Here is a 27,649-nt window from a genome sequence, read left to right as displayed (position 1 = left end):
CTTCCATTAGCGCGGCTAGAATTCCGCCTTTTTGGAAGGCATCTTTGGACTTTCTGCCACGGCTAACCACTCAGCAGCTGATGCTGATCATTAGTAGGCAGAACATGCAGTTGTGGTCAATGGCACGTGGAGGGAGCCAGATTCTCACCGAGAATGGAGCAGACTGAAATTATGAAGGACAAAACATAGACAATAACATCACAACCCAACACTGGAGTTCAAAAGGTCGAAATATATTAAATGTTCTAATTTGCGACAAGTTGTGAAAAAATGTTAATGTGACAGAAGAACACATGGATATAAAAACATCTTTTCAGAGTGTTACAGGAAGTCTGTTATGCTAAAAGTTGATCTGAGTACTGAATCTGTTTGCATTTACCTGACTTTTTGTCTATCTGTGGAGTAACCAATTAGTTATGTTCCCTTCACACTGCATGTAAAAGAAATATGTTTCTTTTTGTTTAATCATTCCAATCACAAGAAATATATTTGAGATTTAACTGTAGTTTCCAAGTTCATGTTTTAAGATGCAACAGTGTGTTGTGGACCTTTTTTTTTTTTTTTTTTTTTTTTTTTTAATTTTCAAACAACCGCTTCCTTTTCCAAAATGCAGTCACCAATCGTGATGTGATGTCCAACCCAGTCTCATGAAAGAAATTAGCCTGTGGCCATATTTTTGCAAAATGATATTACATTGCTTTTTGCACGTATCGCGGCATTTCCCAATTGAAATAGCACTAATAGCGCTTCGAGTTTTAGTCGGAACAAACAAATGTGACTGTGGAAACATTAGTTGCTGCTTGCGCGTATCACGGCAGTTCGGAAATAAATTGTCAGGTGAGGCACTAAAAGGTTAATTCTCTGTCGATTTTGAAACGAATAAAACATACACTAAATCCTACTGACAGTGTAAGCAAAGGCAAGTTTTCTATTGTAATATATTTTAAAATGTAATTTATTCCTGTATTGGAAAAGCTGAATTTTCAGTATCATTGCAGTCATCACCCAGATAGCATGTAGTTATTGGACCAATTAAGCTCGGCTGCCCCGCAGCGCCTGCAGCTCAGACTCGGCATCGGCGTGTGTTATCCGGGCCGATTGTGGCCGGTAGATCATTCTGGCACATGTATATTTGTTACGGCTGTAAAGCACTGGGCCGATTCTTGTTCACCGTAACTGGAGTGTCAACACTGCAGTGTCACATAATTATTAAGAAATCATTCTAATACGCTGATTTGGTGCTCGAGAAACATTTATTCTTATTATTATCAATGTTGAACACCATTGTGTTTCTTGTGGAAAACGTGATACATTTTTTTTTTCCAGGTTTTTAATGAATGAAAGTTCATTTCAAACAGAAATCTTTTCTTACATTATGCCTTTACTGTCACTTTTGATCAATTTAATGTGTCGTTGCTGAATAAAATTATTAATATCTTTAAAAAAAAAAAATGAATTGACTGACCTCATATGGTATGTGATGTAAACATTAAAATTAATTAGCCAACAAATCATGCAATATGGTAAAAGTTTTTTTTTTTTGTCTTCTTTGTCTTAAGTAAAAGGCATTTCTAGTGTGGAAAGTACTTTATTATAGATACAAATTTCTATGAAAAGGAATAAAAGCTGCCACTAGTGTTCGTTCCAGCTGGAAACTGCGATGAATTGTATGTATAGGTTTTGGAGTTTTGTAAAAACGTAGGTAGAGGCACGTTTTTCCAGTGAGACTGGGTTGGTGATGTCTCTTAGAAATCTACCATATAGGAGTACAAATAGATGCAGTAAATGCCTAGTTAACTCAACAATAACATTAATACATAACCTGTACATCATATTAACAGCCTTGTTTTAAACTTTACTGGGTCTTAAGTTGAGCCAGAAGACAGAGTAATAAGTTAATGTACTGTGCGACAGTACTCAGAAAAACAAAACAAAACAAAAACAGACAAACAAGAACTTAATAACATTTAATAAGTCCCCATCAAATGCAGATGGCATAGCATTGCTCATGCGGAAAAGTCCAGCTATGTGGGCAGCATAGGGAGGAAATGAGTAGATGGGTGTCTCCGTCTAGCTTTGTGGCCTCTGCGTGGTTTCCCTCGGCCGTTCAGCGACACGAACATCTGCCTCCCCTTGTGCTTCCAGCGCAGGGAGGCGTAGGTGTTATAGCCGTTCTCTTCGATGCGTTCTTTGAACTTGCAGCTGGGGTTGTATCTGACCTGCAAACATTTACAGTAGTTTAGGTCCTTTTTAAGAGGGCAGTACCAAATGGCAAAAAAACAACAACAATTTTTGAGCTTTCCACTTCTGTAATTACCCCACACCCCAATTTTCAGGTCAGCCATTTTCAATATTTCCACTGTCAATGGCTCTACATTTGGATCCCCAAATCCAGAATATGTTCTAATGTCCTGGGAAATCTGAGAGTGAGTAATGTTCCAAACATCCCATTGTGTACCCATTACGCATTTGTATTTATCTCAACCAGCCTGTCATTGTAAATCAACCATCACCGTCTCGCATGGGCTCAAAAAGCTGCCTGACGAAGCCAAAAGAGCTTTGCTGCTCTGCCACAGCTGGATAAAGCTATTAACTTGAAAAGGACAAAAAGAATGATGACAATAACACTTAGAGTCCTGGTCAAGGCAGCTTTAGCCTATACAGTCCGATAAGATCACAGTGGAATGAGTGAATGTGACTAATAATCATTCAAAAGGGTAAGAAAAGAAGGGTGCTCAGGCCTCGAGTGATTCCCAAGGTTTGTCCTGTTTACTCTGGGGATCAGAGAATAGATATAGACATCTGTAAGCCATCTTATCATGGCTGGGTGACAGATTGCCAGGGTGAGATTTCTCAGAGGGCAGTTAAAACGCACTATGCAATGGGGCGTCTTCATTAAACAAGCCACAAACAACTGTCTGGTGGCACGCACTAACTTCACAAAAACAGTAAGACACTGCAGATACGGAACCGTCCTATAATGACCACGTTTGAGTTAAATTACTATATTAAAAGTCCAAATATCAGTTCCAGGATATTCACGGGATGACCCTATTTCGCACATTTTTGTTTCAAAAGCGCAAAAACAGTAAATGGTTAGTTCATCCATAAATTTAAATTCTGGCATCATTTACTCCAAACCGGTAAGACTCTTCAGAACACAAATGAAGTTTTTTTTTTTTTTTTTATAAAATCTGAGAGATTTCTGTCCCTCCATTGACAGCTACCAATTTGAGTTCTTAAAGAAACCGTAAAATGAATTGAGCAGTTTAGTCTTTATTAAATTTTATTACAAATATATTCATTTGTGTTCCAAAGATGAATGAAAGTCTTACGGGTTTGGAATGACATGAGGGTGAGTAAATGATGACAGAATTTTCATTTTTAGGTGAACTAACCCTTTAATACTAAAAGATGCTGAAACACTGTCATTCAATGTACCTACCGATCCGAAGAGTGTTCCCTTTTTGGACATAGCTAAGTACAGGCCGGTGCTGACAGATTTGATGGCGACAACTCCCACACTGACAGATCGGATTTCCATCAGACCTGAGGAGGGGAAAAAGGAACAGAAGTCTGGTTTAGAAAGGGCGAGTTTCTCCATCTAAAGCCACTCTATCATTACTGATTAGAAAACCAGGCATCCATATGCTCAAGGGATGTTTTTTTTTTTTTTTCCTTCTTTTTCCCAGGGCAAGAAAAAACAGGACACACTACAATAGGTCAGTTTGAATGATGCTCTTTGTGAATCCAGCAAGAACAACCTAGATTTCCAGACATGGTTTTCTTTAAAACACATGTGGCACTTATGGCATAATGAACGAAAGTGTAGAAAAGGACAAGACTGATGTTATGGGCAGTGTTGGGGGTAACACTTTAATGTTACGAATACAGTTGCAAGTAAGTTAACACATTTTATTTTCTGACAAACTGCCATTTGTAGCTGACAAAATAATTTGATTTTCATGGTGATCAATCCCAGGTGGAAAAAAAAAGTACACTTCTGTAATGTACTTAAAGTGCTCTATTTTCATGCACTAATTCTGTACTTTTTTTTCCACCTGGGATGCATGAACAATTTTGGTCAAAGATAGTGTTTCCAAAATTTAATGTTGCAAAGAAACAACAACAACAACAACAAAAAAACATTTCTGCTTGGTATTGCCAATATGTTAACACATGCAAACTAGGTTAGGTGGATAAACATCTTCAACACCATCTCGCAAGAAAATTTAGCTATTTTATAAGTGTGTAATTTCATGAGAATTTTTGTGAAAATGTAGGATTTGTATGACATTTTGTTTCACTCTATACATGTATATGGCTGGAATGGCAATAAACCCTTTCTAATCTCTCTCCAAAAACAAGTATTAAGCTTCATCCCTAATCCACCCCAAAATGGTTGAAAGCAAATCGCACAAAAACATACAAATTAGATTTTATAAGAATTTAAAGGGTTAGTTCACCCTAAAATTAAATTTATGTCATTAATTACTCACCCTCATGTCGTTCAAAACCCTCAAGACCTTTGTTCATCTTTAAAAACAAACAAACTTGGATTTCATCAAAAATATCTTAATTTGTATTCTGAAGAACGAAGGTCTTACAGGTCTGGAATGACATGAGGGTTAGTAATTAATGACAGAAATTTCATTTTTGAGTAGCTAACCCTTTAAGAATTTGCAACAAATTGTCATGATTTTCTTTTGACATTTTTTTTTTTTTTTTTTTATCTATACGAAAAGGGAAATAGCACATTCTAAAGAAAAAAGTTTGAGAACATATTTAAAACCGAGTTCATAGAATGCATGTTTTTCCAATATTTTTCAGTTTTCTGTGTATTTTTAAACATGCGCTAGATGGACATCTTTGACTGTTGCACTCGTCTTTTGCAAAATCTCCCACAACATGGTGTTCTGAAAAACATTGCCATGTTAACAATGTTAACATTTTAAGTTGAACTTAAAAAAAAAACTTTGTTTTTTCCATTCCATTGTTCTGCGCTTTTCACATAATGAAATGAAAATATGCGTTCTGTGTGAATGGCCCCTAAGCCAGCTAACGAGGGAAATTTATTTAATCAATTTAATGTAATGAGTTTGCTCTTATGACAAGGTTTTTATTAAATATTTATGAAAAGTAGTGTTTCCCAACACTTTTTATGACATGTGGTGTTGCCACATGCTCTTTATCATTGATTAATAACATGACTTTGAATGTAGCTTTGAATCATCAATAGGATATTAAAGGGTTAGTTCACCCAAAAATGAAAATTCTGTCATTTATTACTTCACCCTCATGCCGTTCCACACCCGTAAAACCTTCATTAATCTTCAGAACACAAATTAAGACATTTTAGTTAAAATCCGATGGCTCAGTGAGGCCTACATAGGAAGCAATGACACTTCCTCTCTCAAGATCCATAAAGGTACTAAAAACATATTTAAATCGGTTCATGTGAGTACAATGGTTCAATATTAATATTATAAAGCGACGAGAACATTTTTGGAGTGCCAAAAAAACAAAATAATATCCATCAATATAATATTATTTAGTGATGGCTGATTTCAAAACACTGCTTCATGAAGCTTTGGAGCGTTATGAATCAGCTTGTCGAATCAGTGGTTCGGAGCGCCAAAGTCACGTGATTTCAGCCGTTGGCAGTTTGACACGTGATCCGAATCATGATTTGATACACTGATTCATTTTTGCTCTGATGCTTCATGAAGCAGTGTTTTGAAATCGGCCATCACTAAATAAGTCATTATTTTGTTTTTTTTGGCGCACCAAAAATATTCTCGTCGCTTTATAATATTAATATTGAACCACTGTACTCACATGAACTGATTTAAATGTTTTTAGTACCTTTATGGATCTTGAGAGAGGACGTGTCATTGCTCCCTATGAAGGCCTCACTGAACCATCGGATTTTAACTAAAATATCTTAATTTGCGTTCCAAAGATGAATGAAGGTCTTACGGGTCTGGAACGGCATGAGGGTGAGTAATACATGACAGAATTTTCATTTTTGGGTGAACTAACCCTTTAAGCCGAAAGTCAGAAATGCATTTCACCTAAAAACCTTGACTATCTGGTTCAGGTGTGTTTAATTGGGGTTGGAGCTAAACTCTCCAGGACAGTGGCCCTCCAGGAGCAGGATTGGACACCCTTGATCTAAAGCAATCATCTCGCAGTTTAGTTTCAGATTCAGATTATGGTTTGATGTCCATCATGCAAAGTTCTTCTAATGCTGTTTTTGCTCTAAAATGGTGGCTGGCCCTTTGTCATGACAATAGGTCAGATTGTTTTGGTGATGACCTGAGATTGTCCTGAAAATCTGTGAAAAAGATTTGAACGCTTTATGAGAGCATTCCTCTCCATGACATCACATACTTCTTAATGTCTGATGTTATCTGTCGAGAGCATCCGTAACTTTTATAGCTCATAAAAAGCAGCTTAAAAGGAAAAAAAGACAAAATTCTGCGAACCATTTGGTGTCAGCTGGGTGCCTAGCTCTCTATAATACTGCAAGGGGAAGCGGCGCAGACAAATCAGCTGTTGACTTTGGACAAGGACTGTAAACACTGTAACACATTGAGGTGCTGAATGAGATGTTGACCTAGCGCCAGTTGGGAAATTAACACACACACACACACACACACAAAACACAGGAAGGCAGTTCTGTTGAACACATGTGTTGCAGGTGGCAGACCGAAGAACTTGGGTTTGGGATTCTGGTTAAAGCTTTTCAGCTGTGACTGAATAAACCCTCGCCGTCAGGTTTGAGCAGGTGTAGTCATTTCTCAACAGCCATTTCTTCCAGTTTAAACTCATTGACTAATTATCATCCGCAACTTTGTGACACTTCCTGGGATGAATGTACTTGTTGAATTATACATGTTTTATTATTTTTCTGTTCAATCAGAAAAACTTGAAAAATGGAATAGAGAATGTAGTGACAGAGTAATATCCTTGGCCGTATGTCATTTCCACTGGGTTTGGAAATGAAATCACTGACAACACCAATTTAATGTCCCTATATAATAACCATCTATCCTTCATGATTGTTCATATGTATTTTTGTGGTAAACTCTAAAAGCAAAAATCAAACAACATTCAAGTCTAACTAGCTTTCCATGATATTCTTGAAATGCTCCATTTTTTAATACATTTTATTTATATATATATATATATGTTATATATATATTTTTTTTAGATTTTTTTTTTAGATTTTTATAGCATAGGTCGTATTTACATTTACATTACATCTAGAAATTTGGTAGATGCTTTATCCAAAGCAACTTAAAATCTATAACTATAAAAATCGTCTATAAAAATCAAATGCAATAAATGTAATACAACTATAAAAAAGAATAAATAATAAAATTTAAAAATTTAAAGAAAAAAAAAACAAAATTCACTTGGGAAGCATGAGAGGACTAGTACAGTTGACAGGCAACAGAAAGTGACATGAAATCATTTTCCTTGTAACAACAGAAAAGCAAATAATATCTTTCTTCATATATGGGTAATGCAGTCCATCATTATGACATGCTGATAGATTATTCAGGTGTACAGCTGCAACCGTATTCAATAATGTTTGTGCTTTGAAGGCAAATATGTTATTTCCTTGCCGTGTTTACAAACATGGTAGCTTTGGTGATGGACGCGTGCAAACAGCTCATAAGACATCCAGCAAGTCCCCCAGATGACTGGAGCTCACATTGAGTTTATGAGCAACGGTTGAGTCAAATGAAAAGCACCGGTGTCTGAAGTGCAGATACTTCTAATTTTCATTATTAGCTGCTCAAAGGTGTGAGTCAAGTCCAATTCCGGAAAACCTCCTAAATAAAAGGACTGACTCAGAGTTGTTTTATTTAATCTCTTTATATTCTTCCTTATTTTATTCTTTACCATTATTTGAACCAACCTCAGTTGAACCACAGTTGAGAAAATCCGATGAATATCCTGTGCGGATTTGTCTAGGTGAAACTATTAAAGCTCATGATGCATGGCCAAACACCTGTAGAGCCAAGTTGAACCTTTATTAATCTTTATTCCCTTTGAAAATGTCCTCTATTGTGTCCTAAGCTCATGGTCTCTGGAATGGAGTGTTCAGGGAATTACATTTTTCATGAAAATGGCCAGTCCAATACAACCTAAAAACCTTGAAAGAAGTAAAGTACTGCAAAAGTTATTTTTTTACAGTGAAACCAAAGTCTGAATCTCGACAGAAATAGTGAATCAAACACATACAACTGTGAGACCTATGGAGTAATATTGTGTAGTTAAATATACACCAGTATGCTTTTTGTCAGTAGTATTTTTTTACATTTTAATGAAAGAACTTGCAAGATGCAAAAAAAATAAAAAAATTGCCAGTGAGTTTTGTAGGCGAGAATAATTTCATTTAAATAGCGTCGAGTTTGTTTTCATCTCACCTTCGGGAAACTCTCTTGACCTTTGACATATTTTGACCGGAGTTGGCAATAAGCCGCTTGAACTATTACAAGCAAAATCCTCATTTCTACAGACTTAGTCAAGTGTTGACTACCCATTCTTCCCATCTCACATGTAACTTCTGAAAGCCCTTTGCACAGTCTTTTTACTCTTTCACTTTTGCCTTAATCTCCAACCCTTTACTTTCTGGAAGTGAGCCCATCTTCAGATCATTCAGCCCTTTTTTGACGTTGAAAGCAAATCATTTAAAAAAAAAAAAGCAGGAAGGAGCTCTCAAAGCGATTCCTTTGTCAGAATTATCGTCGGGTGAGAGGAGCAGAAGGAGGAGTCGGTGGAGAACGCGGGATGTAGATGCTGGTAATAAGGAAAGCCAGGGCGGAGGTCAGGAGGTTCCTAAAATTATGTTTCCTTCAACTGCCCCTTTGCTCCCAAAAGGCTTTTGTTACCTACCTGAGATTTGGAAGCTGACAAGGTCTCATTAATGACCCGGCTTTTGTCACACAGAGCAAAGTTCCACCCACATCAATTAAAAGAGAAGGAGGGGGTCGACAGGGTGAAAGATGGAGCTAAGTTTCTTCTGCGAACTCCCTCCCTTACGTGCTTTTTAAAGAGGGTCTTTAATTTCCCAGGTTGCCCCCTCCAGCAGCCCTCTCTGGCCTGTCGCCCCTTCGGGTGAAAGCCTGGGAATCTCTTGTGTCCAACTGGGTGCTTGTAGTTGATTGACGTACCTTTTCAATTTTTTCACAGTTTGCTTTCTTCCTTTAGAGGGTCCTGATGTTGTTTTTTCTCCTTTTCTTTCCTAACCCTTTTCAGATCACAACCTTTTCATGCTGGGTCCTTATTGCTCTGCCTAATGGCCGTGACCAGCACCTTTGATCAGATCAGCCTCCTCCTAGGTGCTCTTGAGCCGAATGAACTCTAGGCCTATGTGTGTGGGATGAACGTTCAGGCCGTGAGCCCACCCTAGTCACCGCTGCTTTAAACGGCTTGAGTTTCAAGTGTGCGGGTAACCGCTCTGCCCTACTTTTGGACCGTGTTTCATTCAAAATTGAATTTTTCACCTAACACTGGTGCCCTGGGGAAAGAGGTTACCATCTGATGCTATTACTAGTCCTAGATGGAATGTGCATGCTTTTTTATCACACGTTTTCTGTACTGAATTTGACTAAAAATTTATGAAATTCACTTTTTACTGTATTTTTGATCAAATGAATGCAACCTTGGTGAATATAAGAGACCAAAAACATTAAATAGGTAATTTCATAATGGTTTTAATATGCCAGTCTCTATTTTTTGGGGGCCCTCCTTGGATGCAAGTTTAATGATTATTTTATGTTTTCAGTTGGGTTCAGGTAATTTTATAATGGTTTTAATCCAAAAATTAGGTATAAACTACCAACTTGTTCTGGCATGACTGAGCTGAAGCTCCACACTGACCACAGGTGTGGTCAAACGACTTCACTTGTATGCAGAAATGGCTTCGGGGTTGTTAAATTTATGAGCCAATTAACAGCTGAATGATCCTGGATGTACAGTGAAAGCAGCTGAGAAGCTCCAGACTGTGTTTACAGACATGAATCATAACTAGTAAGTCTATGACACAAGTCTCTTCTACATTCACAAATCTACACTGCTGCTTTTTCATTTCTGGAAGACTCTCCATCCATACCTACACACACCACACACGTACAGTACATACAATGGCAGACTGTCAAAATGACCCTGGAACTGTCCTATATACTAAAATAACTTCTCTATGCTCCAGTATTTAGTGCAATTTTCCACCTTGGCTTCGTATTACTATATATTATTCAAATTACGTAAGTCTTTCTAGGCGTTAAAGTCTATAGTAATGATTCCCATGTCTTATTTAGATCCCATGACACCCTACACAGCCATAAACATAACTTATGGTTGTTATTGATGTAATAAATGTGTACAGCTAAGCTGTTTATAATAACAGTTTCCAAGCTCCCTCTAAGATGAATGTGTGGAAAAAAGCTAGACATTTCTTGACATTTCGACACTAAATAAACTGAAGCTGTTTCAACTGCAATTGATTTTCAGTTTGAAACGGAATGAATGAGAAGTTATTAATTCCCAAGATAAATCGCTTCTAAGTTCAAATAGTTTGAGAAAAATCTGGCCCTCTAGATAACTTAGCAATATGTAATATATACCGTGGCTCTTCAAATATATACAGTCTTTGTCACACTTAAAAATGTCCAAATGTTAAAATATTAGTTACCGAATATCCAAATTGTTTGAAACGTTTTGCCTGGAAAGTGCATTTGGGTAAAATAATATAATAATATTTTTTGGGGGGCTGAAGAAATGCATAATGATTTTTGCTATTTAGAAGCAGGACAATGGTTTGTTCAGATGTACTCGCTTGCATTTGGGTCTGTTCTGACAGTGAAAATGGTAAAAGGAAAGGGATGAAAGGAACAACGAGAGTGCAAAGAAAAGACGTGGCTGAGGCGATTCTTTGCCTGGCCTGATTTCTCTCTTCGTTCCCACATTCTTGCCATCTCCAGGGGGTGGGGTGGTGTGTGTTAAACTACGCTGGCTTTGATAACATCAGTCTTTCTCATCCTATTAGTCTGCTATCCATTGCACCAGAGGCCTGCGTGTGAGGTAAACATGCTCTTTTTCACAATTAAATTGGTCGTTAAATAGATTTTTCAGCAATAATAAGACCTGAATAAGATGCGCTGTGGTCTTGGTACAGTTTCTATACAAGAGTAGAGAACCACCAGCAATACTTCTACTGGATGGCACTAATGCAGCACACATGCACTTCTTTACTGAGATATAATATGGAGTAATATTGGCATGTTTCAGACAACATGAACAAAAGCAAAAAGCAAAAATAGAAACTATTGCCATAGCTCATATAAAAGGTGATGAAATCTGCACCATGTTTTAAAAATAAAATCAAATAAAAAGATTTTTGACCATGTCACACATTGAAGTTAAATAACTCTGCCAAGCATTTACTGTCCAGTCTCATAAATGTCCATTGGCTGTAATGTGAAACATCTGTTTCAGACTTGGTCTTTACTTCTTGTCAAGTGTTTCATAGGGTTCCAGTATAATAAAGTGCATGTCATTTTCACTCAAGCTGTACTGAATAAAATAAAAAATAATAATAAAAAAAACCCAAAGGGTCATTGGAAAACGACATTTATCCTTAATACTGAAACCCCAAATAATCCTAGAAAAATGCTTAGCCGTGAAGCTACTTTTAATACAACATCATATAGTAAGAAAATTAATATTATATGAAAGATATGAAAATACAATGGATATTCATTATGAGATCTGCTAATAATTACAATGCAGATTAAAGATTAATGCAGTGTTATTAAATTGTTATTGTATTTAAAGATGACTGTAAAGGTAAACAAAATGTTCAATTATGAGTTATAAATATGTACATTTAAACATCCAATATCGACCGATAACCAATATGGTACCGAAAGTGTGCATCCCCAGACGGTGCTTATACAGTTGCTATTGTGTCGGCAAGTGAGGTTGTGCAAATTTGAACCACAAGCATCAAGGCACTTTAACTCAGTTGAGAGTCCATTATCACACTCATTTGCCAGGGTTGCACACTTGGGTGATGTTCCCTCTCACACAATTCAGAGCTTTTACAGTTTCAGGGGCCTGCCCTTGGCCTCGTTTTGCTTTTATGGCTCGCTGAATGCAAGCTCTGGGGATTAGCCAGGTCCTTCAAAGGCCATAAGAGCCAGTGACAGGTATCCCATTACCCCCCGCACACAGAGAGACGGCCCAGGTGAGAGGCACAGAGGCCAGGAAGGAGAGTAGGGGTCAGACGGGGACAAAGCAAGACTCAGCTAGGGCCCCATGTCTCTTTCTGTCAGTTTGTCTGCCTTTTCTAAATGTACAGATGGCTCTTTCTGTCACTGATGCTGTAGAAGTTTTTCATTTTTGTAAATGTGTGAAGTTTGTGACTGAAAGGTTGAAAGACACTTAAACATTTAAAAAAAATTGGTGGACTTTAATCTGGGATTTGTATTTATATTAAATTGTGTGGCATCATTTACACATATTCAACTAATTACAGCACAAATCCCTGCAAATGTATTGGTTCATTGACTGATCTGTCTAGGACGAACTAGCTAAGTAACTTTTTTTCACATTGTTACATGCGTGTATGAAATGTGTTTAAAACACTGATATTGAGATTTAGAAATGAGGCCTTGCTTTCAACTGAGATAAGAGATTCTGACAAGGCACAGGAAGTCTTTCATTACTCAATTACTGTCCCAGATAACAAGGCCAATTCCAGAGTCAATGGATCCAGGGTCAGAGGCCAAATTACATCATCAACCCCTAAAACAAAATCCCAGAATGACTGATTTACTCACTGTACAAAGGGTTTTTTATTAAAATCATTTGACTCGATGTGTTCAGTAAAAATATCTAAAGGTCCTTAGAACAAAATCATTTACTGTACTTTAAGGGGCTGTTTACACAACTCTGTTTTCAACTAAAAACTGAAAATTTTTTATGCGTTTTGGCCATTCATTTACACGACAACGGCGTTTTGGTTGCCTTAAAACGCAAACTTTTGAAAATGGGTTTGAAAGTGCATGTTTTTGAAAACGATACAGTTATTGTCTCCATGTAAACTACAAAAAACGCAAATCTGTGAAAACGGTGACGGCATGCACATGCATATTATGCATTTGGTCTATAGGCATGCACATTTGGCACGAGTGCTCGGTAAAAGAATGCGTATGTGTGCAGTCGCGTTGTCTTTCTTTACAAAGTGTCATCGCCAACTTCTGACCTGGCATGCATAATACTGCATTTTTAGTCGTGTGGTAAAGGTCTGTTTGCATCAGCACAAACATTTGGCACAAAGGTTCAGTCCCATTTTCAAATGTGATTTGTCTGTTCAGACTAATGCATAAAAAAACAGAACACAGGCTGAATGAAAATGCAAATTCACTCTCTCTCAAAGAGGTGTAGAAAGGCAGAAATACTGCGGTTACCCCAGTACACGAAGCGCTGCACAACTTTCCCTTAAGTCAAACAATAATTATATGTTTTCAAACAGCTCTTCAGATTTTTGAGGAAATCTTATTGGTTAGCCAGTTTGTTTGTTTTTTCCGCAGTGCGACGGAAAATAAATTAGAATATCTCTCCGTAAACAAATCTGTCACTCTGACAACATGTGAATGTTTGAGCAGACACACTAACAGCCGTTCAAAATAAAATGTTTATCCCACCAAATTTTCTCACAAAAAAAATTGCCAGTGCAATAAGTTTAAATGGATTCATATTAAAGCAAATTCTCAGAAATATGTCTTAACATATTATGCAGTGTTGTTCTCAAAGAAATGTATCTTGTTTCAATGTAAGTTTGCTATAACTGCACTGGTGGTCGCAAACTAGTGGCCAGACCTTCAACAAGACCAATTTCTATTGCTCCTAAAGGCTGAATAGAACATATCTGGCTTCTTTCGCATGTGAAACTGAACCCTCAGGATGGTTCCCTTGCTAGCATTTTTTCTTATTGAAAAAGCTAGCAGACAATCACCCACCCACTAAGAGTTTTAGCATGCCGGAGGGCAAGCGGTGCCTCTGTCATGAGGACTGTGAAAGCGCAAGAGGTTAATGAAGACATGGTCTGGTGTGTCTGGTCTTATGAGGTACTAAAAGGTGTGAGGTGGCACAGAAAGAAAGCAGACCCCCATAAATGGGCTTTTCTTTAATCAAGGAGAGGGTATGCAGCAATGCCTTCAAATTACGCATCACTTCCTGTGCCAGCAAGCGGGTAGACATCAATGGCCTGTACGGATAGTTACAAGCAGATTCAAGGGCTATTTTGTGACTCAAGGCTTCTGTTGTTTTCTGCACTCAGTGCTATCAAAAGGCCCAGGATTAAGGCTGAGGTCATTGTTGAAATGTGGTTAATTGCACCAAGCTGCAGAGAGAAGAACCGTTCACCTGCCAAAATGCAGATGTAGTCGTCCTGACTAAAAACAGGCTTGGAGACGAGAGCATACTACCTCACCGTTGCAAATAAATGTAGGGCTCATTCAAACAAAGCTGTGGTTGAACTTCTCCAGAACCTGTATGAGTCTAGAGGGCTTAACACTTGTAGTCACACAGAACAATTACCATAATCTAGCACACAAATCAATTACATCATCCGTTCTGCTCTCATTAGACAAAGCACTTAACCTAAAAATAGCAACGGAATTACAAAGGTTGTGTTGCGGTGACAACAGAAGAGAAGGTAGTATTTGAAACAGGGCTGACTGAGCGTAGACAAGGAGTTCCACTTGGTCAATCTGAAGCATGATGTTTTCCATGGCTGGAGCTCACTCTGTGTTTCAAAGCACTGAAATGAGACGGACCGAAAAGGAAGTTGACAGGCAGCACAAAGGGGCAATCAGCTTCTTGTCAGATCTGTCAAATCACTCAGCTAGTGAGAGAGGCCTTGACCTTAACACTATCCTCCATGGGGGATTTCTGGCCCTTGTCCACTCAACCTTGGTCTGGAACTTTCTGATCGGAGCACACCTGAAACTTCGCAACTGATATCAGCAGCACAGAGAGTTAAGACAACGTCTCCCCTCGTTTCAAAGAGCTTCAACATCAGAATTAGCATCAGTTGGCGTTGAGCTCTCTACATATAATAAAATATCAAAAAGGGGCATTTATTTTAAATAGAACATGCACTAGATTTTTTCATTTTTTCATCATTTCACAGAATAAGATAAAAAGTCTATCTGGTTATCAGACTTTGTGGAATATGTTTATTTTTAAAGGAACAGTTCACCCAAAAATTAAAATTATCCCATAATTTATTCACCCTAAAGCCATCCTAGGTGTATATGACTTTCAGCCGAACACAATCATAGTTATGTTAAAGGGGTGGTTCAGTGTTTTTTTTTTTTTTCTAGGCTTGATTGTGTTTATGGGCGCAGTTTAACATGTCTTAATGCTTCGTTATTAAAAAAAATGCTCTATTTTTCATATATTTTACCTTTATTCTACACTGCTGTTTCCGCTGTCATTCAATTCTATGATACCACTCCCTCCAAAATACGCAATGTGCTCAGATTGGGTAGCTGGCCCAGTGTATTCTGATTCGCTGAAGCGTCCGGAAACACCACGCCCCTTACCATTAGTTGATACATGTGCTTCAGTGGAAATGTAAATAATGGCATCTATATTGCTGTATCAAACTGAGCCCAAATCAGACCCAGATAGCAGTAATGATGAAGAGGGTCAAGCAGAACCTCTGCAAGTACGGTTTTCTGAATGGCAGATATTTCATTTTGTACTTGTGTCAAAGTGTTTATATATGCTGTCACTTGTAAATGTTACTGCTGTTTGTTAGCTTTCAATATACGGTTTTATCCTGACTAAAGCTTTACTGTAGTCGAAAACATGATTGAGTAGTAGCATTTTTGTAAAGGTATCGTTTAATTTATAGCATGAACAACTGTCTGTCTATGAACAGAGAAGTTTGTTGGTGTTTGTTGGAGAAGTATGCAACAGAATTTAGCTAACTGGCAAGAGAAGCAAAAACGCGTTGGTCTTTGTTTACGTCATTGATGCAACCAAAAAAGAGCAGCATAATACATGTAAAAGACATGTACAAACAATAAAACGTACTTACAGTTAGGAGCCGATAAACAGCAGCTTCTGCTTTTAAAGTGGGAACTGCTTCATCTTTCAGTAATAGGCTTGGTGCAAATCCAGCATTCGTGTAGATTCTGGAAGCTATCTTCCATGCCGCATCAGTGTAGAAAATATCACTGATTATAATGTGTTCTATTATCTTTTGACGCACACGTCCAGTGTAGACAACTCTTCCATTTCCATATTGCTGCGCGACATGGCCTCGCCCAATTTGTTGCATGTTCCTAGGGGCAGTGTTTATGTTAATTGCAGGGTTTATGATGTCAAAAACCCAGGAAGAAGCTTGTTGTAGTCCAAACTGGTTGTTTTTGTAACTGCCATAACTTTAAAAGACAATATCTCCCTTTGCATTCAACTTTCAGCGCTGTAACTTTGCAGATACTGTTTATGCTCAAGCAACAACATTACATAGTAACTAAAGTTAAAAAAGTGAAATCGCAATGAACTACCCCATTAAATAAAATCCTAGCTCTTCCCAGCTTTGCAATGGCAATTAGTTGTGAGTTTTTGAAGCTCCAAAAATCGCATCCATCCATCATAAAATTAATCCATATGACTCCAGTGGGTTAATAAATGCCTTTTGAAGTGAAGCGATGGGCTTTTGTAAGAAAAATATCCATATTTAAAATTTATAAACTATAATCACTGTCTTCCGGCAATAGCCATACGCACATTCACAAGAAAGCCGACGTATGACGTAACTCTGACCCGATGTAGGACGTATGATGTAGGAGTAGCATAAGCTTAGGTGAGAACTGATGAATGCATAAGCACAGAGGATAAAGCAAAACAAAATGCCAGTCACAAATTAGAAGTTTTAAAGAAAAATTTAGGAGGATTTTGAATAAGAGGAGCTATGTTCTGCTCTCGTGAATGTGCGTACAGCTGTTGTTTTAAATATGGATATTTTTCTAACTAAAACCCATTGCTTATTGAGTCGATTGGATTACTTTTATGATGGATGGATGTGCTTTTTGGAGCTTCCAAACTCAGGCACTCATTTTTGGGTGAACTATTCCTTTAATATAATGAACTACATGGGTATTTTTGTGCTAGAAGACCTGTGTGAACTTGAGACTTTATATTATAAAAATTACCTCAAGACCAACTGGTTATAAAATAATTCAAAAAGGCTCAGAAAAGTAAAGAGAAAGCTCTATCATAAATTGTTTGCAGATGCCACTTGATTTGATATTTTGTATCTATTGCATAGAAATTCAGACATTGAGTGAAAGTGACTGAAAGTCATATAAATATACTGACAACAACTAATAACAATAATAATTTGCAGTTCAGAAGTGGCTCAAATATTGATTCAGTAACTGCTCTGATAAACTCAAAAACAAACAAAGTTCCAGTTCGTAAGAGTCATTTGTTCATGAATTGGACTACATTGGTTGTACTGTATGCCTTTATTTTACTAAAAAGAACCGTCTCATTTGTAAAATGTGGTCTGGCCATGATTAGGCATGCAGAAAGAAGAATAAATACATAAACATACAGTGTGCTCTGCTATGTGTTAACTTGCAGATGAAGGATCACATAATTGACAAACAGCATACATCCTGAAAATGTTGATTCAGCTAATTGACCACACAGGAAATTAAACAGATATTTCAGAGTGTGTGAGAAAAAAAATGCAATTCTTTTAAAGTTAAGTGTTTTTGAATCACAATTGGATGATGATGGGGCAAGACAAAAAGAAAACGCGTCAGGAAATTGAGATAATGTATCAGTCTTGACAGCTTCTTGATGGCAGTAGCATAGAGTTTACAGATGTAGTCTGCTTGCCAAAAGGTTGTTGGAAAGTAGTGTGAACTAGCAATGAAGAAGCCAACTGTGAGGTACAGTAAATCATTATTATCACTCCAATCGCTGCTGAAAACTGATTCACGTTTTAATAGCCAAATCAAATCATAGAGGCTATATAAACTGTCTGAGTGAGCAAACACACGCAAATTCCGTTTACACCATGAGGCAATTCCTATGTGTGCTTATGACTTACTGTGTTGAATGGACTCAATGACAATTCCCTTATATGTCATTTCAGGACAGCACATTTCAGCACATCATAATTATGTTATTACTTTAGGGGGCGAGATAAAGCTGTTGAAACATTTAGTGCATGTATAGCTGGCCTTCATAGTGGCCCACCTTTAGTTGTTGTCCTATGTCTGATTTCATGCAAACAAGGTGATTATGATAAGGTATGGAAAGAGTTTCTAACTGTTCAACATCTGGTTAGGATCAAAAGCTGGCAAGAGAATTGTATTCTTATCACATAAAACAAGGCTGATAAAACTTTGAAACTATAAAATACACTACTGTTCAAAAGTATAGGGTCGGTAAGATTATAATCACTTATAATCACCAAGGCTGCATTTATTTGATCAAAATACATTAAAAATAGTAATATTGTGAAATATTAATACAATTTAAAATAATCTATTTTCACATATGCATATATGTATTAAATGTAAGTTATTCCTGTAATGGAAAAGCTGAATTTTTTTTTTTTTTTTTTTTTTAGAAATCATTCTAATATGTTAATCTGGTGCTCAAGAAACAATTCTTGTTATTATCAGTGTTGAAAATGGTTGTGCTGCTAAACATTTTTGGAAACCAAGGTGGTTTTTCAGGACTCTTAAATGAATAAAAAGTTCAAAAGAACACAAAGAAATCTTTTGTAACATTATAAATGTCTTTACTGTCACTTTTGATCAATTTAATGCATCCTTTCTGAACAGTATTAATTTTTTTCAAAAACGGTAGCAATATACTCGGAGTAAACTGTGTTACCATGGTGATATGGCTGTTTGATTTGTTGTTGTTTGTCGTCATGTTGTTCTATATACATAAGTTGTTTTATAACTATGATTATATGTCGGAAGCAAATTGAGCAACACCTTTCCAAACATACACGTATGTGCGTCATTCACAAACTTGTAATTTCATACTAATTAAGTTTTTTATATATTGGGATTTTAGCAGTTAAAAGCTGCCAAAATCCACTGTCACATTTCTTCCTGCAAAGCACAATATTAATGAATTAAAATATCGACGGAAGAAAGTAGTTTAGATTATGTGATCAAAGTCTTTCAGTGGTAGCCATAGGAATCCTCAAGCAGATGAAGGGTGGGCCTGTTTTTAGTGACTCATTTTATTGCTGTTTTTTTACAACTCAATCAGCTGTATAAGAGTGTAAAGACATGTACTGGGTGTGTCACATTCTTATCGTGACATATTTTATAAGGAGTTTCCTTAGATTTTAGGTCTGATTAGAAACTTGAGCTTGCAACACCCTAGAGACTATCCTATTAGCTATTCTTTTCACTTCAATTATTGATGTGTCATTATAAATAGACAAATGATAAATAGCATCAATTTAGGTCACCGGAACATGAGATGAACCACTAATAAATACTTTTGACTTGCAAGGAAACCCAGTGGGAGACTTACAGCAGAAATCAATATTTCTGACTAAGAGAAATCAGTTTAATAAGCCTGCATTTCAACTTCTGATATTTATCCCAAAATGGCAGTTATATAAAACGATATAATGTGACTGGCAAAGTATGTTTTAATCTCAAATTGTTATAAATGGATGCATGGGAATCCCACAGTAGTCGCTCAGAGTCTCCAAGATACACCGTCTGGGCTAACCTAAGCTTGAAGTTGAACAGCTTTAATCAAAAGGTCAATTCAGAGCGACTACAATCCCAAGAGGGTGCTCCAATTTGCCGCTGCCTAGTGCCTGAACCTAGTCACAATGAGACTGAGTCTGTCTGTCTGTTTAATTTCGCCTCAGAGCCAAGAGAGGTGGACTGTGTTGGCTTTGGCAGATGTTAGTCAGCATATGGCACTGCATGATTTAGCCAAGCTGTGGGTTCCCAACTGATCTAATTAATACTTGTTTTACATCCCTCACAAAAAGTTATAATAATAATAACAGTGCTAATGACTTCTCATTCAGGAAAAAATGGTCTCGGGTCAATTTTCTGCAAACATTACCGTTTGGCTTGCGAAGATGAGAGAAGCTGAGCAATACCTTCTGAACCATAAGACTGCCTGTCAGTAATTGCACTGCTGGGTATATAGAGTGCTTAACCTTTAAATGTAAATATATATCGCATTAGTTGAGTCATCACAAGACTAGGCACAGTTTTATTTTGTTATCGTTGGCTGTTTTTGTGATCTCGTCAGAGATTACAAGATTCAAACTGACACTCTGTGACTCAATAAGTACATTTAAAAGTTTGATTTCAGTCAGGCTAAAGAAATAATTTGTCATTTTAAAATGTCACATAAGCATTTCAGTCTGTCTGAAATCATGCCAGTTGGATTTTTGCAAAGTTGGACTAATAGGCCTAGATTAATGTCTTGGGGTTGTGCGCATGAAAAGACAGAGACAGACATGCACACTTAGTGAAATGTTACGAACAACAAAAAAAGTTGTGTCTATTGTCAATATTCTTGCTATGAATGAAGCATGGCTCACACAGAGGTCACTTTCAAACCAAGCATCTTTCTGTTGGTCAGTGTGGCAAAATCTACCAACTTGAACTCATTGCAAAATCTGCATAGGGAAATCATTCGCCTTCATGTGAAATTCCAGATTGTGTGGATTCCTATTAGCCATAGTAGGATTACTGCTTGCACGTTCCTAGAGTCCACTGCCGATTCAGTAGTTTTACTCAGCCTTTTTGCACCTAGCAGTCTTTTTATCCATTCATGACATCAAAACTGGCCTTTGGAAAGAGACGAGGTTAGAGAAAATAGGACATTTTAGCTCTGCCACTCTCAGAGTGTGTGTCAGTTTCTGTCTTTTTCACTTTCCCAGTGTCAAAAACACCTGGCATAAGATGAATTTCAAGCATTTTCTCACTACTCTGGACCACTGTCCATCGGAAGGATTAAAAAGGCTGGATTTGTAGGATTTTCTTTTTTTTTCCTGGCACCAAAATCTCAAAGAGGCCCCCACAGGCTAAATGTAAGCAAAATTCCCAGACTTTCCAAAAGCGTCTGGAATCACCTAGCACCCAGGTGCCCTTACCACTTAAACTGTCACAGACCAGGAGCTTCACTACTATACTTATGAAAGGTCCTTAGTAGAGTACATATGCCCCCTCACACTCCTTAACACAGCAGCCAAGTACTTTACGGTCTCATCATCATATTTCGATACGTCGTTAATTCCATTTCTGAATTCAGTGGTTTATAATCAAAGAACATTTTTTTAATTCTTCGGAATTCTAAGAAAACACATATACGGACCTGATACGGTAACATAATATAATATTGTGAATTTATTTTCACCTCCCATGAATTCCCCAGAATTCAGTCGTGCACAATCTCTCCTCTGTGGTCTCTAGCCGTCCATGAACTGACAGTCTCTCTTTTTGAAATATGTTTTAAATAATTCCACAATATATTCAGAACGGGTGGATGATTTTCTTCCCGTGACTCGGGTCCAAGCTCAACACACCTATGAAATCACGGCAAGGGAAAACTGTAACATCTAAAGCAAGATGCAGAAAAGTGAAGGGAAACTTGGTAAACATGACACAACTCTTGTAAATACAGCTGAAATGGAAGAAGGAGAGCAAGAGAAAATGAGAGACGAAGGGAAAGGCCTGGCAAACTGCAAAGTGGCCATATTTTAGCAAAAGTGACTTTTCTGATTATGCCTGTCGGATGACTTTATTTCCTTAAGCACAGTGTTGTTGCCTGGACTCAAGTCAAGCATTTGATGTCCTCAACCACATACGCCCTAGACTTCAACAGTGTTCTTTTTAAAGCCAAATGTTAAGGGGAAAAAAATAGCTAAGATGGTTTTGTCAGCCTGCGATATTTTTGAAGCACCTGCGACATGAAAAGTGCAAAAGAAAACAACTTTGGCTAATACAATATACTTTAACAGAATGGACAGGAAACACTGGATTAAGATTAATCTACTTTCTTACTCACCAGCTCACTTTAGTTATCAAGTGGTGGTTGATGGTTACCTTTGAAGTCTGATTGACATCTCCTTTCTTTTCCATTCCACTTGTTAAAACTACATTACTACGTTTGTTACTTGTTAGAAAAACATGATATCTGAAGAAACTTACAACATTAATTTCATGGATAACTTGCCTTGAGCAAAATGGTCTAAGTTGCTAAACTGAAGGCCATTTTTGATAGAGTAGCAGGTGGATCTCACACTAGTGCATGGGTCTCCACAAAATTTGGCTGGTTAGCCCTCACTGGTAGATAGTAAAACTACACCATTGTGTGCAAAATGCATAATCTAAACTGTAAATATTTCATTATACTGTCGTAGACGATTTAACACTAACCAATTTTTTGAGGGCTTGTAAAACCATGAAATTGACAATTTTTTTCTCGTCTGCTGCCTTTAATGTCAAGCTTACACATCTGCAAAATAGTTGCTAGCAAAGGGATTGGGACTGTGTAAGTTTTTGTACTGCCAGCAGCCAGGGTGCGAACTACGGGGGAGCTAGGCTCCCCTTAATAAGACATGGGCTCCCCTGAAAACCTGATTTGTGAATTTTGGAGGTCTCAAAAAATATTGACAATGTGTTACTTTGACGTGCAATTTCAGTTTTGTGTAATGTGATCGTCGTGGATTATTATGTGTAAAATTGCAAAAATATCAATCATTCATGCATGACGGCGATTTCATGTTTTGTACATGTTAACTCGAACAGCAAAGGAAGCTGACCCCAGGCCTTTGTTAAGGTAAGGCATGTTATTCGCAATTATGTGTTGTGGCTGAGTTGTTATAGCTCTGTCTGACTCTTCATATATTAGACCTAATTGAACGGAGGAATTTTGGTATTCTTCTGTAGCCTGACGAGTAACTTTAACCGTTGTTCATGTGAACTCAAAGACAGCCTGATGCTTTGTTTATAGACTATTTATGGGTGGCTGTTTGTCGTTTCACCTATCAATTTGTGATTTGTGTATAATAGGGTAAATCCTATATAATGCTTGCATAAAACAAGTAGTGTACAGTCGTAGCTGTTATGTATCTTTGTAACTCATTGTAAGTCCTCTTTTGAGGCACGCGCAAGCGCACGACCACCCCCTATATATATATATATATATATATATATATATATATATATATATATATATATATATATATATATATATATAAAAAAATCAAGTGGGCTCCCCTAAAGTCCACTGTATAGTTCAAATACTGCCAACAGCCAATAAGCACTGTTACGACACTAAGCACTACTACCAGCCTTCATTTGCACTCACTCCCAACTGTGAAATAATAAGTTTGCATTATGTGGCCATTAACTGCTAACGATGAGAATCTTGCTGCAGTTGATTGACATCGATCTACTTTGAATCCTGAAACTTCAAAGTGCTTGTTCTATTCAGCACCTGGGAAAAAAACAAGTTTCAGGAATTGGAGCCAAAGCAAGGCTAGTTTGTGGCCGTTAAGCTCTGAAATCATTTGCACAATTATGCAAGCCATTTCCTCCAGGTCATGGCGCTTAATTTTGTCCTGGCTCAAGCAGTGCCATCTAAAATTATTTTGTTAACCAATTAAACTTGTATATATTCCAACCATGCTGTTATTTGCACATTTACAACCCTTTAAAGGAATCCCCAGCAGGGAAATTAGCGAATTAAGTATGAAAGCTCTCAAAAGTACTATAAATGTCTATTATTCAATGCAAATGCACAAATGCAATAATATACCCTCCATCCTTTTACCTCTCAATCTCTCTTTCAGTCCTTTGCATCGAAGCCTCTTCCCTCAGCTGTTCCAGTTAGCAGTTCACTGGGACTGATACAATATTTTCCTACCTCAATTAGCCAAGGGCCCGTTGACTAATTCCAACTGTTTTTGCACCTGAGAGTTTGGGAGCGGGAGTTGGAAAAAGTGAGAGGGAGAGTCACTGCGGGGCTGTTTGGGCAACGCAGTAGTGTTGACGGACGCTGAGGGCTAAGCAGAGGACAAGGTGGACAGTAGCAAAGCAACACTAACAAGATCAATGCAAAATGCAGTTTTGATTCTGAATTTGCTAAATTAAGTCATGATACCTGTATTTTTCAAAGCCCTTTTTGTGAAAATCTAAAATTTCCTCTACTGTGAACCCTGAAAGGAAAGGGAAATCAAGGAAAGACAATATTGAGAATTTCTGTGACGCTAGTAAATGCAGGATACCTTTCTGTGAAGGGGACCCTCTTTGCCAAAAAAGTCCTTAATTCAGGGACAGGAAATGAGAGGATGCTAAGTAAACGTGCAAGTAAATTGCTTTTGAGGGCTGTACAATTTCACTCAGCTTGTATTAAGCACAAGCATCTAAGCTGATCTGAGACAGCCATGGAGAGCAGAAACTCATAAACAAATGTCATGCAACAGTTAAGATCTGCTCAGTGGAAGAGAAGTTAAAGCAACTTTCCTGGAAAAAAGTCTGACTCACTCTGTTTTGCAACAACACACATACACAACATCTAGGGTCAACCCTCCATGACCCAGACCAGTTAAATCCCAAATTCAAATGAATGAAAAGCCACTGCTAAACCCTGACACAGGATGACATAAAGTAAAACTCCAGCTGATAAAATGTAAAGATAATGGAACCAAATTGGATGGTACGGGAGAAGTGATTTGTAAGGAGCATGGGATAACCCTGATGACAGGCACATCTGGCTGATTTATCAGTGTAGGCTTTCTACCAACTGCACCTGCTTTTTTAATATGTGCAAACACCCACAATTTCTCAGTGGGGCTAAAATATGACAAAGTATTGTATATACACTCTCAGAAAAGATATGCTAAAATTGTACCTTCACTGGAGCATTACCCTTAAAGGGACATCGTTGCAACTTATTTACTGTACCTTAAATATTAATAGTAGAACCTTAAATGATTACTTTGCTTTAAATTGAAAATTACCCCATGATTTACTCACCCATCCTAGATGTATATGACTTTCTTCTTTCAGACAAATACAATCAGAGTTATATTAATAAACACCCTGACGCTATCAAGCTTTATAATGGCACTGAGTGGGGGCCACAAATTTGAAGCTCAAATAGATGCATCCATCCATCCTAAACGTACTCCACAGGGCTCCGGGAGGTTAATAAAGGCCTTTTGAAGTGAAGTGATGCATTTTGTTTAAGAAAAATATCCATATTTAACACGTTATAAAGAAAATTATCCTGCCAAAGGCCATACAGATTCTACTTATGTCTAAAGCATAACCTATGCAACGTATAACGTAGGACGTCACGTAGTACATCATGGCGTAGCGTAATATGTCCTGGCATCGCGTAAGTTACGCTTTAGACGCAAGTAGAATCCATATGGCAGTTTGGCCAGAAGCTAGTTATTTTACTTTATATCATGTTAAATATGGATATTTTTCTTATGCAAAACACATCGTTTCACTTCAGAAGGCCTTTATTAACCCCCCGGAGCTGTGTGGAGTATGTTTATGATGGATGGATGCACTTATTTGAGCGTCAGACTTGTGACCCCCGCTCACTGCCATTTATTAATAGCATCAGGGTGTTAATTAATATATCTCTGATTGTATTCTTCTGAATGAAGAAAGTCATATACACCTAGGATAACTTGAGGGTGAGTAAATAATGAGGTAAAATCATTTTAAAGTGAACTAATCCTTTAATTGTACATATTCATACATGCTCTTAAGTACTAATATGCACCCCTTAGGGGTACAAAGTCCACCCTTTAAGGGTACTGGACCAGTGACAAGCTGCTGTACACCTAAAAGTATTTTGCACATTTTTTCTGACAGTGTGCAGAATGTTTTAAGATTCTAGAAAAAAAAAAAAAAAAAAAAGGTTATGTTGAATACATGTTAAACTTATATGCGAATATGAAACTGTACTTAACTGCAAACAAAATATACAGTTGTGATTACATTTTCACTTTAAAAATTAAGGACTTGCTGTTCAGTTTTGACAAGTTAAATCCTCTCCTGTTCAGCCGATCCCTTATTTAAATACAGAAGTCAGATTCTGCCTCAGAGTAAAAAATAAAACAGGTAACTGACATAGGGTACATAAAAAAATAATATAAAGATATACTATATAGATATAAAGTCACAATAACAAGAAGTCACAAGTAACAAGAAATTGTCAAATTGTGAAACATTAAGTCACAAGATAAGATAAGTTGCAATTAGGAGATATAAATCTGCAATCATGAGAGATAAAGTCACAATTACCTTTTTATTTATTTATTTATTTATTTTTTAACTCTGAGATGGAGACAGAGTTCCATATTTCAAATCGTAGTATTTTGTGGGCCAATAAAACAGTAAAGGGCCTTAACGTTCCCATTAAGTGTTTTGCATATTACAAATCCTACCTAGCAACACCTTTGTACATACTTGTAATAAAAAGTCTGACTCTTCAAGGAGCGGACTAAAAGAGCCATAAAACACAAATGATAAGAAAGTTGATGGAAGATCATAAAGACCAAATGGGCCCCACTCCCTTTCTGCAGGAACACATGAATAAAGAAAAACACTGGGTGTCTACTCACTGTCAGCGTAATTCTTCCGACGGGTGCCATCCACCTTGCCCGTCTTGTCTATGCAGAGAAAGAACTTGTTGGCGGAATAGAGGCGTCGCAGGCGAACGTCACCCTCTAGGTGGTTGTAGCTGCGTGTGTGCCGCTCCAGAGTCCAAGAGCAGTTTGTGCCCTGTGCCAGCACATGAAGGGGGTCATGCCCCAGTGCAGGTGGGCAACCTCCAAGAGCAGAGCAAACCAGAAAGAGCAAGGATAGGCATACCAGGGAATAAGGATAAGAAGGGAGGGCTGAGCCAGAGAAGCTGAGGTCGAAGTGGAGACCAGCGGTAGTAGGTGTCCATTTGCACATGATGGGTCAGACTCCCAAGGTGCACCTTGCACAAGTAGTCGGCATGATGCTGGTCTTCGCTGGGCGCTCTGCCTCACACAGACCCCGTTAGCAGGAACATGGGAAGAGAAGGTAAAAGATCTTTAAAAAAAAAAGAAAAAGTGACCAACTTCAAATTTGAGTGTTTCTCTTTGGTCTTGTAACTAGTGCTCTGCTGGTTTGCTCTTCAGAATGATGAATGAAAACTCTGCATTTCCATCCTGAAGAAACGTCTCGATCTTGTTAGACTGTCCTAGAGCATCCAGGTCCTGAGAGCCTGTGTCCTGTGTGATGGCTGCACCTTGCAGGACTCTCTCCTCTCAGCCAGAGGCAGAGCAAGGTGAAACGTGAGGCTGCCTGACCCGTGCCTGCGAATGAGCTGAGTTGAATGAATGTATTTGAATGAGTATGTGTGCGAGAGAGAGAGAAAGATTCAAATAGACTACTAGGAGAAAGAGAGGATAAGATAGAGGTGGCAGTGAGAGCAAGTCTGACGGACTGAACAAGGCAGTAAAGCTGTAAATGGGTGTCTTTCTCTCTCTCACTCTCTGTGCCTTGCTGTCTGCCTGCTCTTTGGTGGGGTGGCTCAGTTC

The 27,649-nt window shown here is 37.7% G+C and overlaps 1 protein-coding gene across 1 annotated transcript; it reads right to left on the bottom strand.

Moving 5' to 3' along the window:
* Positions 1 to 212: 212 nt before the first annotated feature.
* Positions 213 to 27,649, bottom strand: fgf22 (fibroblast growth factor 22). Its single transcript, XM_048165658.1, has 3 exons — positions 26,702 to 27,649; positions 3,446 to 3,549; positions 213 to 2,219 (listed from the first exon to the last, which is right to left on the bottom strand). The coding sequence occupies exons 1-3, from the start codon at positions 27,036 to 27,038 to the stop codon at positions 2,025 to 2,027; spliced, it is 636 nt and encodes a 211-aa protein (XP_048021615.1). The 5' UTR covers positions 27,039 to 27,649; the 3' UTR covers positions 213 to 2,024.

Source organism: Megalobrama amblycephala, linkage group LG2, assembly GCF_018812025.1.
Source record: "Megalobrama amblycephala isolate DHTTF-2021 linkage group LG2, ASM1881202v1, whole genome shotgun sequence".
Taxonomy (NCBI): Eukaryota; Metazoa; Chordata; class Actinopteri; order Cypriniformes; family Xenocyprididae; genus Megalobrama; species Megalobrama amblycephala.
The sequence above is the reverse complement of the archived record's forward strand: the minus strand, read 5'-3'. Positions and strand labels throughout refer to the sequence as shown.